The following is an 18,520-nucleotide window of genomic DNA, read 5'->3' as shown; positions in this document are numbered from 1 at the left end:
CTGTTGTGACAGTTCTGCGAGCGACACGAGAGCTGAACTCCACACTGGCTTTATCTGTCCCTGATGTGAGGCTGGCACAGTGTAAGGCAGCAGGACGTTGTGTCGCGTGACGTAAAGACATCGACAGTTTGACATAAATGGGTGGTGGTGAAGGACTAACGGCTCTGTGTGGCCTCTGGATGTACAGTACGTCTTACATCCTTATATAACCACAGCAGAACGTAGATTTAATAAAAGAGTGGTGATATTTTTATCTTTGTTGCTGCATGCAACAGTCCCCCTGCACATACTGTCGTTATCAATACAGCAGAAACCAAAAGAAAACCACTTCACCATTCAGCAATCCCATTTTAAGACTTTATGGGCAAAATTGCAGCGATTATAACCTGCAGGAATCACAACGACTCTCATTAAATAGTCACATTTTTCTGTTCTTTCCAAATCTTTGCAGAACAATGATAGAAAAACGTGTTTGCATCAAAACAAAGACTGCAGTTCTTATCATCCGGGCACCAGAATATTTCAGGGTTTTCTGAAAACACTCTCTCTCTGTGTACAAAAGAAAGTGTGACTCACTTTCCACTTCACCCACATCACTCACACAATCTATTTTCCTCCTGAATACTTCTGCCTCGACAGTCAGAGCAGGAATACCAGTTCAACTTTGGCTTTTAGAAAAACACGACGTAACAAAGGATTCATCAGTCCTTGTTGATTAATAATCCTGGATGTCCTCCATTTAGTTTTCAATCAAACATTTATTTTTGAGTGTTGTTGACATGAAGCGTCAGCAGTTCGTCCTCTCAGACAGGATCAAGATTCATCTGACTAAATTAATCTACTGAGTGTTTCTGTTCAGTCCAGTCGGAGGAGTAAATCTGAGTTTAGTTTCTGCAAAACTACAGACTGAAAGTTTCTTCATGTTGTAACTTTAGGTTGAATTTTCTACTTCTCTCTCGTCACGACGCTGTGCTTGGACAAACGTCATGATTTAGGGTTAAAATACCTGTTTTGGTCGCCACGATCACAAACGGAGACTTCTCGTGAGAAATACCTGCTACAGGACGGAGAGACAGACGCCTCCTGACTTTAGTTTCTGTAGTTTTGAACAGTTTGTGTTTGGATTTGCAGTTTAGTTTCTACCTGCAGTCTTACATCTGCAGCACCTGCAGGGCCGTAATCACCACTGACGGTCATGTGTTCTGTAGTTTTCATATCATCATATATATTGGGTAATATTTTAAGTATCATATAATTAAAATAAACAATTAAATATGATTAAAAAAATGCTAAAGTATACTTGATTTAATCTAAGAGTGATTTCACTGTTAACAACAATGAAAAGCTTTTTAATCTATTAACTATCAAGTGTTTATTGGAATGCTGCAACTGATGTTCATAATACTTTGTAAACGGTTAATAAATATCATTTATAAACATTACAGGACAGCCTGTAGAGAGCACACACCGATGAACAGTAAAGTCACTGAACTAAATCTAATAAACTATCCATTGACCATTTAATATAAGGATTAAGTTGAATAAATTAAAGTCGAATTGTCACTTTTCTTCCTCTGTCACTGACATTATTTCCTATGCAGTTATTGGTCCTGCTAAAAAGCACAGATTTAGACCACAGTCTTCAAAATGTTCTGGATGGATGGATTGAGGGTCACGACCTCAGTGTTTCTAAAGTCCTGGCTACGGCCCGGAATGTTTGGATCGCTCCAGGTGAACAGGTTGACCGGTAACAGGTGACGGTATCGTGGGTCGGTGTGAAAACGACATTCCTGAAAAAGGCTCAGTCGTTCACAGGCGAGGGCGTCAAACACACGATGGTTTACAGGATTTTACTCCATCAGGAGAAAAGTGAACAGATGCAGCCTCACGAAGCTCTGCTGCATCCGACACTTCATTTAATTCTGCACGCCGGCCGTGATTTTGTGCTGAGAACGAGGAGTGTCACATTCTGCAGAGTTTTGCACTTTGAGGCTGAAAATTGAGTCAAAGCTTCATAAAAATAAATAAATAAATAAATAAAATACTGAAAGAAAGAGAGACGGATACATGAAGAGGGAGGGAGAGGGATCAGTCTGCGTTACTGTCAAAGTGCAGTGGAGCGCAACTCACTTCTCCAGGGTACAGCACATCACTCTCACTCTCTGATTTCACTGTGAGTGAGTGTGTGTGTGTGTGTGTGTGTGTGTGTGTGTGTGTGTGTGTGTGTGTTTCTGCATGTATGAACTGGTTGTTTCTGTACATGTGCACGTCTTTCTGTATCCATGTGTGTAAATGTGTGTATGAGGTCTTCTGTGTCTTTGCTCGTGTGTGTGTGTGTGTGTGTGTGTGTGTGTGTGTGTGTGTGTGTGTGTGTGTGTGGCCCTAGGCCCGGCACACACAGTGTAAAGACTCCAGTGCTGGTCGCGGGTCACGGAGGGCTGCTGACCTACATCATGCTGCTGTTTGGACCGGGTCTCTTTAACTTCACTGCATCTTAACTTTCACGTGTGACGTTGTCACACAAACCGCCGCTATTACAGTTCATCATCGCTCAGACTGAATGTCCTCGAGGGCGCGAGCTGTCCTTTTATGTACCGAGCTGACAGGACGGTGACACACTTACATTTATGCATGTGAGACGTTCTCTGTTAGTCCTGAGCTCTGTGATGTAAACTCACGGCTCTCCTCGTGTGTCCACAGAGTCGTGCCATTATCAAGAAGAATCATTTCATCACAGTAATTATTCAAAAGAGTCGCTGAGATGCTGCAAGTTTGATTTTGGATTAAAATGTCTTTATTTGCTGTGGATGGACTACTGAGTCTGGATTATTTTCGTTGACATAATCAAATTCTTCTCTATTCTTCTCGGTAAACAGGTATTAAACAACAAAAGTGCTATGGTTATTTGATTTTCATCTTAAAAACAAAAATTAAAATACGAGGTGTGTTTTTTTTAATCATGGTCAAAAGGAATGATTGAGATTTAAAACAAGGCCGGTCATCTGCAGAATTAATAATGTCCCATATTTCCTCACGAGGTTAGCTGAACTATATGAATATACCCTGAATAAGAGTAATGATTGCAGTAATTTCAGCCATAAGTTAAAAATAGCTCTGTTGAATCATCTCACTGAACAAAGTTATATATCTTTGGCATTGCTGTGTAAAAACAGAAGTACAACATCGTGAAGTAAATGTAGAAAATAGCACAAAATGGAAATTCTCAAGCAAAGTAAAGGTACATCAACCTCGTACCTACAGTGAGTAAAGCTCGTCAGAATATTAAAGTAGAATAAACATATCATTATCTTAATAACTGTTGTTGATGATATTTTTCAAGTTAGTCTGCAAAACTCTCAGTTGTTTAAACCAATCTGAGCATTATACAGTCAGTACAGTAAATATTCTTCCATTTCTAAATCCTGCCTGTCGGCCGTCTGGTGTTATGTGTCACAGAGGATCGAGCGTCTGCAGAATTTGGTTCCAACACTAATTAATATAAGTGAACAAACCCTCAGTGAGAATGAGAGGAAACAATCAGTGCTGCTGCTGTTTAGCTGAAACTAAACCTGCAAACTCCTCTCTCCTGCTCTCCTGCTCTCCAACTTACACATAATGGCTCAATCTTTTATCTTTTTATATAAAGAGGGTGTGAATCATATGCCACGTTATGTAACACAACTGTAGTCAGGCATGCCAAAAAGTTTGAAACCAAAGAACTGACTGACCTTGTTTTGGAAACTAAACTCCCACTTTACATGTGTGCAGCCTCCGTCCGTTATCAATACTACACGTGATACTGATAAGATGTCGTATCCAAAATGTGCGAACCCGCCTGTGACCGACCTTTTTTAATAAAGAGCAATCACTGTGGAGACATTCATTGATTTGAGATTTCCTTATTTTTCATGCGTGACAACAGTCTAAACTTTGATCTGATCCTTTTCCTCTCATCAGGCCAAGACTCACGAACCTTCTCACCACCATCGCCGGGAGGAGCTGCACTATGTGGATGAGTATGGCCAGCCGATCACCATGCAGGTGGAAGGAAGAAGGAACCACGGTCACAGGAGGCGGCGGTCTCGATGCGCGATGGAGTGCAGTGCCCCAACAGAAAGACACTGGGAGGCTCTGAGAGCCATGGGGCTGATGGAGGGGGAGGAGGGCCAGGGAGACGGCTACAGTGCGGGGTAGGTGATCTGGGAAGCTTCCGGTAAAGATTTCAGGGTTAAGAGGACATGAGTTTATGACTTAGGTGGTCTCAGGTAAAGGTAGGGAAAATGAGAACATGGCAACAAGCTTTTCAGTTTTTTCTGGTTTAAAAGAAAAGTCTGGCAAGACAAGATGTGGAGTATCTGAAAGCTGAAAGCACGAGTAGAATACACAGTAGTTTTGACCAAGTAGGCCCTACTTTGATATCGCTGTAGCAAAGATTTTGTAGAGATGAGTATTGGTACCAGAACAATGAGATAACAACAATGAGATATATTGCCCAGCTCCAAGTAGGAGTTCAGAAGGTTTGGGAATCAGATAATGGGTATGAAGTAACAAGTAAGGTAAACAAATGGTATCAGGATAAAAAGATCTACAAGGTAAACATCATTGGTTAGATACCAACTAGGGTAAAGTAGGTGAAAGGACCAAAATGTTGGGATCAGGGTTAGGTCTGATCTGGGGACTTCAATTAAGAATGCCTCGCAACACGTACTTAAAAGTAGTGTCTTTGTGCTGCATATTTAAGTTGAATTTTATAACCTTGGAACTATGGTCTGGGAATATGGGAAAGGATTGCAATTGGGTGTAAATGGTTAGAAATGGAGTAAGAAGTAAGGACATGGGTATAATTTTGGAAATGGGATTACACTTTGGAAGCAGGGTAAAGGTTGTGAACTGCGGAAATAAGATGGGATCAGCGTAAAAGTGTAAAACCAAAGTACAAGTCAGGGAAATTAAAGAGAATCTTGGAATGGGCGACAAAAGCCGCCAATTGGCCGTCCTTTTTGCGGCTAGGTCCGCGGATTTAGACAGAAGGCGGTAAATTGTGGGTCTGTTAAGGTCTGCCAATATGACGCCTCGGAGGGTACACTTATTTCCACCTCCATTGCTGTAAATCTGAGACGTCGATGTGCCGCCAACTGCGTGAGATGGGCGGAGGTGTCAATGACATGCACTGTCATCCGACCCACAGCCGGGGAGTTTTAAAACCAGGAAACAGCTGATCACAGCAGTCAGTCCATCACTTCATCCGCGGACGTCAAGATGAGCAACTGGAAAGCCACTGAGATCCAGGAGATGCTAGCATCTCCGCGGTCTCTGTAGCTGTTTGGTTGTGTCCGCTTGTTGTTGGAGCGGCAAGCTACGAATGGTTGCTACTTTCAAATTAAAAGCCCCCGCTAAGAACCCAGTTCTAAACTCAAATGGGGTGCAATGTAAAGCTTATTTTGAAGACAAATTCGTTGTCACCGTTCACTGCCCAACTTCGCGCTTCACGTCACATCACATGTTTATGCCTACCCCAGTGGCGGCCAAGTGGCAGCTTTTGGATAAGGAGGAACATTACACCTCTCTTTTTAGAAAGACAAGGTGGCACATTGCCGTCTTTACCTTGCAGCAAATGTGCCACCTTTTCTATCTAAAAGGGGCTATAGAATGGCACTGCAGAAAAAGTTTGGCCATGGACTAAAATCAATGGACTCAAGAAAAAGGCATGGAAAAGAGACTTCTTATTTTGCTTATTGATGACTAAAATCAAGGGACGGCAGTCTTTATTTGAATGTTTGGATGCAAGTTCAGCTTGCAGGGTCGGCATGATGAGCATCGAGTCTCTTGGCGCGCTCATAAATATTCATGAGTGGCAGGTCGTTCTGCTGAGACAGCTGTCAGTGCAACACATGCTATAATTATATGTGTGGATGAAGACTATAAATATGCAGAGAGCAGTTTACATGTCATGTACATCTGAACACTAAAGAGACCGATATGAGGCTGATGGCTGACATTCTCAGAGAACTCTTTACTTTATGAATTCCTTTCTGACTGCTTCCTCTACGCAGGCCTTACTATGGTCACATGACCATGTCACCTGATGTCTACTCTGCCAATAGTCGCATGATGATGTCACCTGATGTCTATCAACCCAATGGCTATCTGCCCAGATCATCGAATGACCAGCATCCGGGTAACAGCTACCTGCCCAGCGTCTCCTACAGCTTAGATCACCTGGACAGACTGGACTACCAGGTGATTATGTTGTATAATATTCTATTCTGATCAGAATTTATGCTTTACATGTGTTCTAATATATCTGATGAATAACTATTATATGGAAAGAAACAATAATTTCCATTCTTGCCTTTTTGTGTATTCCAGGGTCCAGAAATGTTGCCCTACCAGCCAAACTCAGAGAGCTGTCTGATTGGCTGCTACAACACAGAAGAGATGGAGCCGAAAAATTTCCCCAGACAGGTAGTGACCCAAAATAAATGCTAAACAGAGGCAATTGGACTTGCCTGGGTACTTTTAAGAAACTCTAGCAAGTCCAGTTGCCTCTGTACAGCAGTTGGATATGCCATGAGCTGGATGACTGAAAATCTTGACGGACTCAATAATAAATAGTTAATCGATCAAATTCAAATTCTCTCTGTCTTTCTCTGTAGTCTGACTACCGTCCTCCGTGGCATTCTGATCGTCATCTTGGATACCTCCCCCTCAGTGAGCTCGACAGCGGGCTGGGGTGTGGCCCTGACAGTCCGCACCATCGGATGCCCTTCTCTGAGGCCGAGACGGACGCCATGTCATCGCTCCCAGGTCACACCCCTTCCTCTCAAGGCTCCTCCTCCTCCTCAGAGTCCCTGATCTCCTCTGAACCCAGTGACTCAGGCTTCCACAGTGTCAGCACAGGGGAGCACAGGCGACTGCATAAGATCCACGGAAGCCACGCCCACCGACAAACCCACCATCTCCGCTCAGGCCACTCCCCTCGGGAGCAGAGAGGACGCTGGGATTTGGAGTCCATCCCTGAGACGACACCGATGACTCACTCTGCATCCCGCTGCACTGTGGGTAACAGCACGACCACAACAGTTCACTTCCACAGAGCTGAGAGGAGTCCCACCTTACCACGCCACCGCTCCCCACCTTCCCCTTCAGCTGGTTAGTAACAATCTACAAACCTACTTTTGCACGGCCCTGAATGCGGTATTTGAAAGGAGTAAATTAAAATGAATCTCATTAACCTTGGTCAGTTCTGTGAACCATCAATGTCTTTCTGGTCTCATTTAACACCAAGAAGCTACAGGTCCCTTGTTGGGACATTCCTACAGTGTGTGGAAAACCAAAGGTGGTCCAACATGTTTCAAGACAGAGTCCAGAGTTTTTGCTATAACAGCTAAATGAGATTTATGTATTCAGAAATGCAGCATAGTCCCAAGGATCTGATGACTTCTTTCTGTCTGCAGGTTGCCGTACCGAGCCCTGCCAGCGGAGGGCACTGTGGTTGGAGCAGCAGCAGGGAGGAGGCGCGACAATAGAGGCTCCAGGGCGGAGTCGAACAATAACAGATTTGAGTGAAGGACAGCGCCGCCGCAGGGCCAGTCACCCTAACATGACAGATCCAAATGCTCTGAAAAACCAACTCCCGAGCAGCCAACCAGGGCCCGCCAGCAGCACACCGGGGCCAAGGAGCAGGGCCAGTTATCCTAGCAACTGGCCCCCCAACAATCACCTCAGCATAGACAGAACCAGTCAGACCAATCATCAGAACGGACTGAGAAACAGCCAGGGCACAAACCGAAGCAGAGAGGAGGACTCCCTCTCAAAGAGTCCTGGATCTGGCTCCAGTGGAGCGTCGGACTGGCGTGGCGTTCAGACTCTTGGGAATCGTATCAGCAACTCTAAAGGTTCCTCTACTCCTTTCTACAGCACACTGGGAGCCCCACAGTGTGGTCCTCGCTCTCCGCCCTCTCCCCGCTCCAGACTGTCCAATCAGAAGTCAGTCAGGAACCAGCTGCTCAGAGCACGAGCTTACCGATTGGCCAGGGAACGCAGTGAGGTCACAACAGATGAGGAGGTGCGAGGGGAGGGGGAGAGGGACGGCATGGAGGATGTGGACGATGGCCGATGGGCGGGGCGGTACTGTAGCCGGAACGAGAGAAGACGCCACCTCGCGCTGTCACGGCAACACAGAGAGAGGAGGGGAGGGGGGGAGGATCAGGTCGGGGGGCTGCAGAGCTCGCTGTCGTCTCAGACGGTGCTGGAGCTGAGCCACATGAAGCAGAACCGGCTGAGGAACAGCAAGCTGCTCGATGATTGGACAACTGTGGAGGAGCTGCTGACTCATGGGACAAGGGTGGAGAGCGACAATCAGTTATGTCCCAGTCCTTTGTTATCGGTTACTACCGTCTGATGGGAAAACCTCTGACACACTGTTGGTAACTACCCATTGATGGAAAACTCCACTCTGACACTCAGGCCCAGATTCACTGAAGGTTTGCATGATGAGAAGTGCAGATGTAACACGCATGCACTGAAATCACGGAATCAGAAAGACGAGTATGTTTACATAAAATTGGTCATGGTCAGCAGCCATCAGTACGTTTACATCACATTACTGTGTGTCAAGAACTGAACTTCAAGTTCACAAGCGACACAACAATACAGCAGTACACTGCTGGACTGGTTTTATTGCCACAGCAGTTAATGGCAGATGTTCAAAAGACGCTTTGATGGCTTCATGTTTACAGACAGCCTTCAGTGTCATGAAGCTGTGATTATTTGCCCAGATGAGTTTGCTAACAAACTGCAACTTATTTAGCTTGTTAGCTGCAAAATTTATTGAAAAATCACTCGAAATGGGAACAGGACCAGGAGAGCTGCAGCGATGTCCTGGCCTACAGGTCAAAGGGAGCGCGTTACTGCAAAACCACAGATTAACTCAAACTGAACATGTCTTTATGTGGCAACTTTATGTTTGTTTCGGTTTAATTTTCTATTTCTCTCTCTCATCACAACGACGTGCTTACACTCTGCTTACGTTTACGCACAAATACCATCTGGTCAGAGCTGAGGTCGTCCACATCAAGAACAATAACTATAGCGATAACGACGTGAGCATCCACACTGATGAACAACAATGTTCTGATAACAGCAGCGCCAAACACGTACTGCTCCAGATGTGTCGGCAGCTCAGGTAAATGGATACTGATGAGCTGTTTCTGCTGTGAGCTCACAGAGACACAAAGAGAAAACCCCCCCAGGACATGGTTTTATGAAATCCTTCAAAGATGAGGAGTTAGAAGAATTCTGCACGTTTGTTATTCATACATTTGGCTCAACATCAATTATCCTGGCGATTGTTATGAAGGCCTTAAAACAAACGTCAGAGACTCCACCAGCACCAAAGATTGTTAGGCAGGTTGTATTGATAACCAAGAATGCATTCATGAGACCATCTTGAAAGTGTCTCCTCAACACCATCCATTTGCTTACATAACAGAGGTTAGAAACCAACATTATAATCACTCCCATGACGGTATTTAGCAGGAAAATTTCCCCAAATTCAAACTGATTGACGGCCCTGTGAATTCAGATGATTCTGATTCGCTGTCGTTTCTATCGTTCTTCAAATCGCTCTTGAAGTGATCCCAGTGATATCGCTCACCACTGATAATGTCGTTTTAGTTGTGACTCCTCCATCCACTACAACACATTAAACTGCTACATTTGTAGTTATTGTTATAGTTATTGATCTCGGTGTGGACGGCCCTTTAGGAAAACATCACGTTTTGGCTTAAAATACCTTGTTAGTCGCCAAGATCACAGATGGATATGAGTCAGAATTCCTGTGAAAAATCGCCAAATTTAACAAAACAAAAGCAGCTGGAAATATCTGCAGGTGAAAAATATCCAGTGGTGTGACTCAAACTGTGGTCAGCTGTTTGGCAGCCTTGTTGGATTGTAGTAACGACACCACCTCCACCCCCTCGACCTCCTGATGAGAACGCTGGTTTATAATCACATAATGTGAAGGTGATGTGACACACGTGGTACAAATGTTAGCCTCGGATGTATCTGTGGTTTGCAGAAAAACGTTAACCAACATTATGTCCTGGAATTCTGTTATATTAGCATGTGTTGTAGTTTCCAGTTTCACCACTCTGTCGGTGTTGTTTTGCACTAGTTGTTGATTAAGGCTGTTTACCTGCAGTTATCACCTCATCATAATGTTTTGTTTCTCACTTTTGGGTTGTTGCTTGGTGGTTATTGTTAGCTTAAGCGTTAAAAGACAATTAGGGACAACAGAGTAATAAAAAACGCATTCAGAATAGTGATTTTCACAAATACTTTGGTGTGAACTTGATAAATCGCAGGTTTTTGTCTTTGTGGTGAAAACAAACATCAACAGCTTTCTTATCAACCTAGCTTGGTGTTATCGTGTCGTTTAGTGTTGACTTCGCATCCTAACTTGAGAGAGAACTTACGTATAGCTGAGCAACGGTCCGCAGAAATAAAAAATATATATATATCATGGTAAAAAACAATCAAGAAACAACTGAATCGGAGGTTATTTGCTAGAAAGAGCTGCTGAGAGACATAGCTAAAAGACGCTAACAATATTTGGGTTTATGCTCGTGTCTGGTGTCCTTCCACATTGTGACTCTGTGCAATGTTTAAATTAAAAAAAAAAATATATATATATATATAATGGCACAAATATACTCTAAAATGGATGCTTGCAAACTATGACGAAATTAGCTAAACATGTAAAAATACGATTAAATTTGACTCGAGCCGCGATCTTAGTGAATCTGGATCTCAGTGATGTTATTTAGTCTGACAGGGAGTTCTGATTCACTTGATAATGTGTCAGATCCTCTTCAAATGGGTTCAAAATATGAAGAACAACAGAAGAACTGACACAGAATCCTTTGTATGACAATCTCACCGACCCTGGAGAAACTGACTGAATCTGAGCTGAGTTTGAACCCACACGACCGTCTGACAACAGCCTGTGAACCAGCGCTCGTTAAAGAAATGAGTTTCTGCAGGATTGGACACTGAGGAGCCGCATGAGCTGCGGACTCATGGGCGCTAACAGACTCACTGGACGTACTGGTCGGATTCTTCACACACCAGACCGGCTGTGACTGGTCTGAGATCATCACACAGTCGGATGTGTTGCCTTGTGGAAAAGCGTGTTCGTCTCCTTTTCTGGTTTTACTGCCTTTTTTTTCCGTCTCTGTGCCATGAGATGTCGAGGTCGACTCTGAGATTACTGAACTGTTGGGACGCTCTGCTCGCAGGATTTCTGCACCTTTATGATCAAACAGCCTCTAAACCCCCCCGAGACGCTCATTCACCAGACGTTTGCTTCTGTCGTCACCACTGTCACCGGGAGGATTCTCCCTTGGAGTGTAAATAAATGATCCACTACAGAGAGAGCTCACCAGCCTCCACCGGCTCCGTGTGCAACTGGGTTTCTATCTGGAAAGACTTCTACTAGTATTCTGCTGCATCCAGTGGATGTATTGCTTTGTTTAGGAAATGAAAGTTGGCCTGTTGAGCTGCATTTCAGAAATCACTTAAAAAATAGTTTGACATTTTGGGTAATATGCTTAATGGATCTCCTGTCGAGAGTTAGATGAGTAGATATATTGTGTCCATGCCATGAATATGAAGCGATAGTTAAGAGACAGTTAGCTGAGTATAAAGACTGGAGGCAGCCGGAAACAGTTCGCCAGGCTGGAACCGTCAAAGAGATCAAAAATGTTAAAAAACACTATGAACTATGTCTGTTACTGTGAAAAGTGAAGTAGATTATCTCTGAGATAACTTAAACGAATACTGTAGATAGATATCGTTAGCAAGGTAACCTAGCCACATGCTAACGTGGCGACATTTGGTGCTTGAAAAACTGCAAAAAAATGAAAAGAAGCAGTAAAGCTGATGGCTGGATACGACCTTTAAACCACAAATCAGACACCAGATGACGAGTTCTACTGTGTTGCTAGGCTAGCTGACACGCTAACCTCGCTTTTTACAAACATGTACGGAAAGGTCAACATGAAACACAAAGAAGAAAACTGTTAACTGTGAACAATTCATACAAAGCAAACTGTGATAAGTATTTTAATTAAGCACCACGATACCTACAGATGTGCACTGGAGATAGACAGATTACTGTTAGAGATGTCAGCTAGCCACATGCTAACGCTAGGTCGCTGCAACTCCTCGAGATTTGATCACAAATCAGAGAGAAGGATGAATTGTTCTATTATTCTACTAGCTGACGGGCTAACCTCGCTATCTAAAAACACGATTTATAAAAACAAACAGGAAACTTTACAAAGTGAACTGAACTTGGAGATGAAAAACTTGGAGTCGAGCATATTTTATGAAATGTCAAACTATTCCTTTCCTTTATTTCAGTTACAGACACAAAAACAAAACATCGGCACCTGAAGTGATGAACACAGTGACGCCACATATCACCACGTTCAGCTACGAAAACAGACATCAGCAGCAAATTCAACCAAATGAAGACACATTTCTATCTTTCAACGACTGAACAAGACTTTAATCCAGCTCACCTGATTCACCAGTAAAGGAGAGCCGCGACGCGACGACACGAGGACGTTGTGACGAATACCTAAATCTCTGTTATCTTGTCACAAGGGCTGCTATAAGCCAATATAGAAGACAGGTGTGGTTGGATTAATCAGGGTTAAATGTTATGATGTAATAATGTGTTATATGATGAAGCTGTTCAATGCAATTTTGTTAAAAATGAGAAAATGTCCATTTATTTTCATATTTTGTCGAGTTTAGGAAGAAATGAAATCCTGAGGACGGTTCAGGTCACAAAGTTGGACTCATCAAAGAATATATTTAATGGTTTCTTTTCTAAACTGTGTGTGTGTGTGTGTGTGTGTGTGAGTGTGTGAGTGAGAGAGAGAGAGAGAAAGTATAAAGTTTGATACAAACTTGTTGGTAGTGTTTAGCCAAAGATATCGTGTGACTTTGGTTCGTGGACAATCTAGAACAAATATCACTGTCTGATGTAAAAGTATATTTTATAATCATATTAGTTTTTTAATATACTTTATTCTTTATTTTGCCTCGAGTAGATTACTTCTGGTTTTCTCGCCACATCCCGCTTTGCTCGTGTAAATACGTAGATGTGCGTGAACAATCTGCCGTTAGCATAAACAAGCTTTATTATTACAGTCTGAACCTAGCATGCTAACTCCTGATTAGCACAGAACAGCATAGCATCCCATCGACTGTCCAAAGAGTTACAAGTGCTGAAGTCACACATAACCTGATCTGAGCCGATTAACAGGCATGGCGGCTCGCTAACTGCAGAATCTGACTGACCAGCAATTGGACTCAATGAATATGAATAAATCTGTGCAGCATGCAGCCGGCTGACTTCGTATCTTAGCTTGTTCCATCTGTCTGTCTGAGGAAAAAGTCTTGTAACAGAAATCTTAAAAAAGGGACATTTTGTAAATTTCAGATATTTCATTTCACTGTGATTCCCCCGAAACATTCCCCCAGTATGTTTCCATCTGTGTCTTTTGTTTTTAACATTAAAGGGTCGTCGTCTTTTCTTTTTGAAAGTCAGATGAAAAGATGGATCTCAGTCTCACGTCTGTGTGTTAAGCATGAAGCTGGAGTCAAGATGTTGTTAGCCTAGCTTAGCAATTTGACTGAAAATAATCCATGTGATTACGTCACGTTGTTTTAATTCCCATTATTTTACGAATATCACAACAACATCAGAATTTGAGCAGTTAGATCCGATAAGTCTAGAAGAGACACACGATTAAACTCTTTTATCCCCGGGCAAGTTAGTGGAGGCCTAAACCAAAATTTGGACCGCACAATGTGGAAGCTCCAGGAAGTCCGACTTCTTTGGCTTCATGCGCCTCCGAGCAGCTGTCAGTGATCAGGACACGTCCATGGAAACATCTGGTTCTGCTCAGAATCACATACAAAAATTAAATTAGTAAGAATTCCCAACTCGTCAAATCCTGACGCCTTGGGACAGCGGAAATCCAAAAACGGTGTCAGTATCTGACGTGTTGGAATGAGACTGAAACATCGACCTTGTTCCAAATTGGACCTTTAGACAGATGAGATGCAGCGCGTTCATTAGAGGTGTTAGGAGGCTCACAGCCTCTTTATGCTACGCTAGGCTAACTCCAGCTCTGTGTGTTCAACAAACAGATATGAGATGAATTATCCTGTTGATGTCTCAAACTCAGAAGACAACTGAACACTTTATTTCTCTAAATGTTGAATATTTCCTTTAGAGCGTTCATCTGAGAGGTCACCTGAGTTCTGACAAACTAACATTTGTCTCTCGTCTTTAAGATAAACTTCAGACGGTAACAATGAGATATATGTCATTCAGAAACTTGTCTCTTGTTATGAAACTTTCAGGCACTTGAGAGTACGTTCGTCAGGTTGTGTGATTCTGGTCCTAAATCTTCGGTTCTGACTGTTGTCGTTAGTTTCAGGGCTGAGTGCAATAATCAGACGTGTAGCCGCGCCGCCGGCCTGCAGTCTGCTGTCGTCAGCTCGGAGGGACCGCGTCCGTCTCGTGCTCAGGTGTGTGTGTGTGTGTGTGTGTGTGTGTGTGTGTGATGAGCTCACGAGCAGACAGGTGTGACGGGTCGGATTAGATTACAGTTCTTGTGTTTCTGCTTGTTTTCATGCACCCTGTGACCTCACTAATGTACACCAAGTTTGAATCATGATGTCGGTGAACACTGTCGGCCCGAGCAGCCGCGGCAGAGAACCTCGATGGGAAAATGTAAAACAACGTCAGTAAACTGTGAATATTTAAATGAGTGTTGTTGAGTTCTGCCTTTCTTTAAAATGGATTCTGAAGATGTTCTCTCACATTATGTTCTGTCCTTCAACTCATTAAAGTCCGAGCAGCGGAGGCCGACACGTCCTGACTGTTTGTCTCCAGCGCAGCTTCATTAGACGCCTCTCGGCTGGTTAAAAAGCTATTATTTCACTTTTTCAGTGAATAATTGGTGATGGTGATTAATAGGCCCTGTGTGCAGGAGACATTCTGACAGCTCACAGCAGGTGTAAATAATATCATGAATGTTGGCTCAATTTTATTCAGCTGCTTCAGCTTCAAGGTCCTGATACCGTGCACGCCGGCTCACCGAGCGCTGACGAGGACGAGTGAAAAAAGGACCGCGACTGAATGAACGATGACGTCTGTGACTGCGTGACTCGTCACATCCAGTGAAGAAAACATCAGACGTGTGGAGCGACGACGAGGCTGTAACTGTACTCACAGAAACACAGACGTCTGATAGGGCAGCCGCAGCGGTTTAAAGGGATAGTTGGTGTTTTTTGAAGTGGGGTCATATAAAGTACATATCTATAGTTGATCTGTTTCCTACCGTAATCAGCGATCAGCGCAGCCTCAGTTTGGAGTAGCAGAGAGCCGCTCCAGCCCAGACGCTCAGCTTTGTACTGCAGTGAACGGGTCCAGAGAAAAAGAGAAATTAACCACCTAAAACAAGGCTCACCTAAAAAAATCTGTATCAGTTCAAGTGTACGTTGTGTAGAGAAAATTCAAAGCGCTTACATCGCCGTCAGACCGCGCTTTCTTTTGGCACTACATTTTCTCAACCGTAGAACCTCCGTATCCCTACGCAGTTGCGCTAATGCGTAGGGATACGGAGGTTCTACGGTAAGTTTTGTTTTTATCGAAAGTAAACCTCTCGTCCAGCAGCTGGGCCTCGCGCTGTATTTCGCCGCTCGCAGATCAGCTGTTGCCCAGCTGCGCTAATGCGTGTTTTTACGTGAGCCTTGTTTCAGGTGGTTAAAATTCACTTTACATCTGGACTCCGTTCACTGCAGTACAGAGCTGAGCGTCTGAACTCCTGTGAGGTATTTTGGGGACGCTGACAGCTGAACATGATCGACCAGCGTCACACCTTCAATCTTTAAACGCCGACTTCAACAGGATGTAGAAATAATAATATGATAGTTTCTGTCCTGGTCCAACACGAAGTCGTTCCTGTGAACAGACGACAGGAAGTTAACGGGTCGGTTCCTTCAGTTTGGATCAGAATTTAAATGTGTAACGGATTACATCGTGGTTTTGATTCATCTCCTGTTCCGTCATGGCTCTCAACTGAACGTTGACTGACAGCGCTCCTCACTGACGGCCATGATGGCTCTTCAAGTGCTGCTCCGTGACCGTTTCTATAGCAACTGGTGTTTCTACGGCAGCTGATCTCTCAGCTCCTGGCCTCGTCGCCATGGTGATGTTTTGTGGAGGACGGTGGGACGCTCGTCAGCAGCAGCAGCAGCAGCAGCAGGAACATTACAGCACCTGGACCGACTGTGAGTGCAGGTGAGTCTCCAGCCTGATCTGAGATCAGCGTACAGCCGGCGTGAAGGGTTTAAATAAATCTCAGTCTGTCGTGATGCTTCAGTGAAACACTGGACTCCACTGAGCCGCCTGTGGTTCTGCTGCATCTGACCCGAGGAATCCGACAGCAAACTGCGTCATCGCTCCAACATGAGGTGAAGCAGGACGACCTCTGCTGGTCGCTACGCAGAACTACAGCCACCGGACCTGTTGGTAAACTCATGGTTCTGTCACCTGGTCCCACTGAACCTGTTCACCTGTGGAAACATCCAGTCAGGTGTTTCTGGAGCTGCTAATCGCCAATTAACAACATAAATGACTAAATTTAACAAGTGCTCCTTTAGATAAACGTAGAAAAATCCACAAAGACAAATAAAAACTTAACATTTGTTGCATTTGTGCTGTTTGTAGTCACACGGCGTCCCAATGTTTTTTGTGAGTGACAGATAAAAGAAGCGCTGAACGCTGACTGCAGTCCCTGCTGGGAAAACCAGCATAAACCAGCACCAAAACCAGCACCTGGTGCTGGTTTTGGTGCTGGTTTATGCTGGTTTTTGCAGAAGGGGTGTTTCTTAAAGGTGATTCACCTCCACACACACACACACACACACACACAGGACTGAACTGACTGTGCCTAAGTGACTTAAACAACTTAACTCTTTATCACCCTTAAGTTGCCGTCACATCATCTTCTGTCCCACGAAGCCGCCCCGGCAGGAAGAAGACGTTACATCACCGCTCCGACGGGATAATAAATAAAAATAGAGGTGTAAGGTTGGAGGAGTTATTCTGGGCGTCCTGGAGGTAAAGGTCTGGTTCGTGTTCCTCTCTCGTGTTTGTGAAACTCTCCTCGCTGAATCATCAGTATAGAAAACCGAAACAGAGAGAAGAGAATAACCCAGATAAAGAAGAAGTCAAAGGTACAAGAATTAAAACACTGAAGGTAAAAAATACACTCATATTCATTTAGTCTCCGGTGACGAGTTTTCCACAGCAGATAAAAACATGTCACAGGTGGAAATAATCAAGTGAATGATAGATGAAGTCATTGTTTATGTTATTTATAAAAAAACCTGTGATTCACCTTCTCGACAGTATTACAACAACACAGCACTCTGAACGTGTTCTCATTTGTAAGTTGCTATATTTGAAAATATAACATCTGAAGTTTACACATTAAAATGGCTAAAAAACCAAAAAAGAACTCTGTAAAGTTTTTGTCTTCTTAAATTATCCAACCAGAGAAATCTGTTGTTTTGTTCAAGGTCACGATTCGTTCCAGTCGTGAGACGACTGCTGGAGAAAAGTCTTTTCTGCTTCTACTGGAGAACAAAGTTGAACAAAGTAAAGCCAGAACAGCCTGGAAACACAAACAGGAAACACATTCTGAAATCAATCAGCTGACGTGAACGACAGAAGGAGAGATGATCTGTAATGTGAGTGAACGAGAACAGCAACAAACAGATTCTGATCTGAATTGAAGTGACAAACTTCCAGATAAGAACGAAGAAATCAAACAAACTTCTGAACTCTCCTGACATGTGATGTGATTAGCCTAGCTTAGCATAAAGACTGTAAGCAAGGGGAAACTGCTAGCCTCGCGGCATCAACAGAGAAAACAACACATGTAACATCACAGCTGACTCGTGTTCAGCTCTGTTATACATGTCTTCATACTGATCCACAACACGGAGCTACAGGAGAAATAAAGGAATAACCAGAGAGGAAAACTTATTTGTAACAAATTTATTCCATAAAATATACTTGAAAATATACTTGAATGTAGCTACGAAGCAGCGCTGCAGACGGGCTGCGTCTCCACTGAGAGCGTCTGAGCTCAGCGTCTCAGTGGAAACGCAGCCGAAACACAGAAACACATTCACAAGATAGAAAAACCATCACGTATTAAAACGTAAGAATCTGATGCTGCAACACATCTTCAATCTGAACCGCAAAAGGTTGTTTTTTTTTTATAAAAAGGTAAATTGTTTGTGATTTAAGAAATATTCAGAGGAATCTCCAATGTGACCTCAGAATGCTTTCTGTAACGCTGTCAAAAGTGACAATGACAACATTCAGAGTTTCTGAGGATTAAACAGACGTGCAGAAGTG

General features: G+C 43.6%; 1 protein-coding gene across 1 annotated transcript in view; it reads left to right on the top strand.

The window, feature by feature from the left end:
* Positions 1 to 14,966, top strand: part of LOC115584961 (uncharacterized) — a 22,409-nt gene extending 7,443 nt beyond the window's left edge. Inside the window, exons 2-6 of the mRNA XM_030422936.1 lie at positions 3,958 to 4,190; positions 6,054 to 6,240; positions 6,370 to 6,465; positions 6,657 to 7,152; positions 7,458 to 14,966. Coding sequence (XP_030278796.1) covers positions 3,958 to 4,190; positions 6,054 to 6,240; positions 6,370 to 6,465; positions 6,657 to 7,152; positions 7,458 to 8,404 — 1,959 coding nt within the window. The 3' untranslated portion in view covers positions 8,405 to 14,966. The remainder of the gene's footprint in view (positions 1 to 3,957; positions 4,191 to 6,053; positions 6,241 to 6,369; positions 6,466 to 6,656; positions 7,153 to 7,457) is intronic.
* The last annotated feature ends 3,554 nt before the right edge of the window (positions 14,967 to 18,520 follow it).

This window comes from Sparus aurata, chromosome 7 (assembly GCF_900880675.1).
Source record: "Sparus aurata chromosome 7, fSpaAur1.1, whole genome shotgun sequence".
In the NCBI taxonomy this organism is placed as follows: domain Eukaryota; kingdom Metazoa; phylum Chordata; class Actinopteri; order Spariformes; family Sparidae; genus Sparus; species Sparus aurata.
The sequence above is the reverse complement of the archived record's forward strand: the minus strand, read 5'-3'. Positions and strand labels throughout refer to the sequence as shown.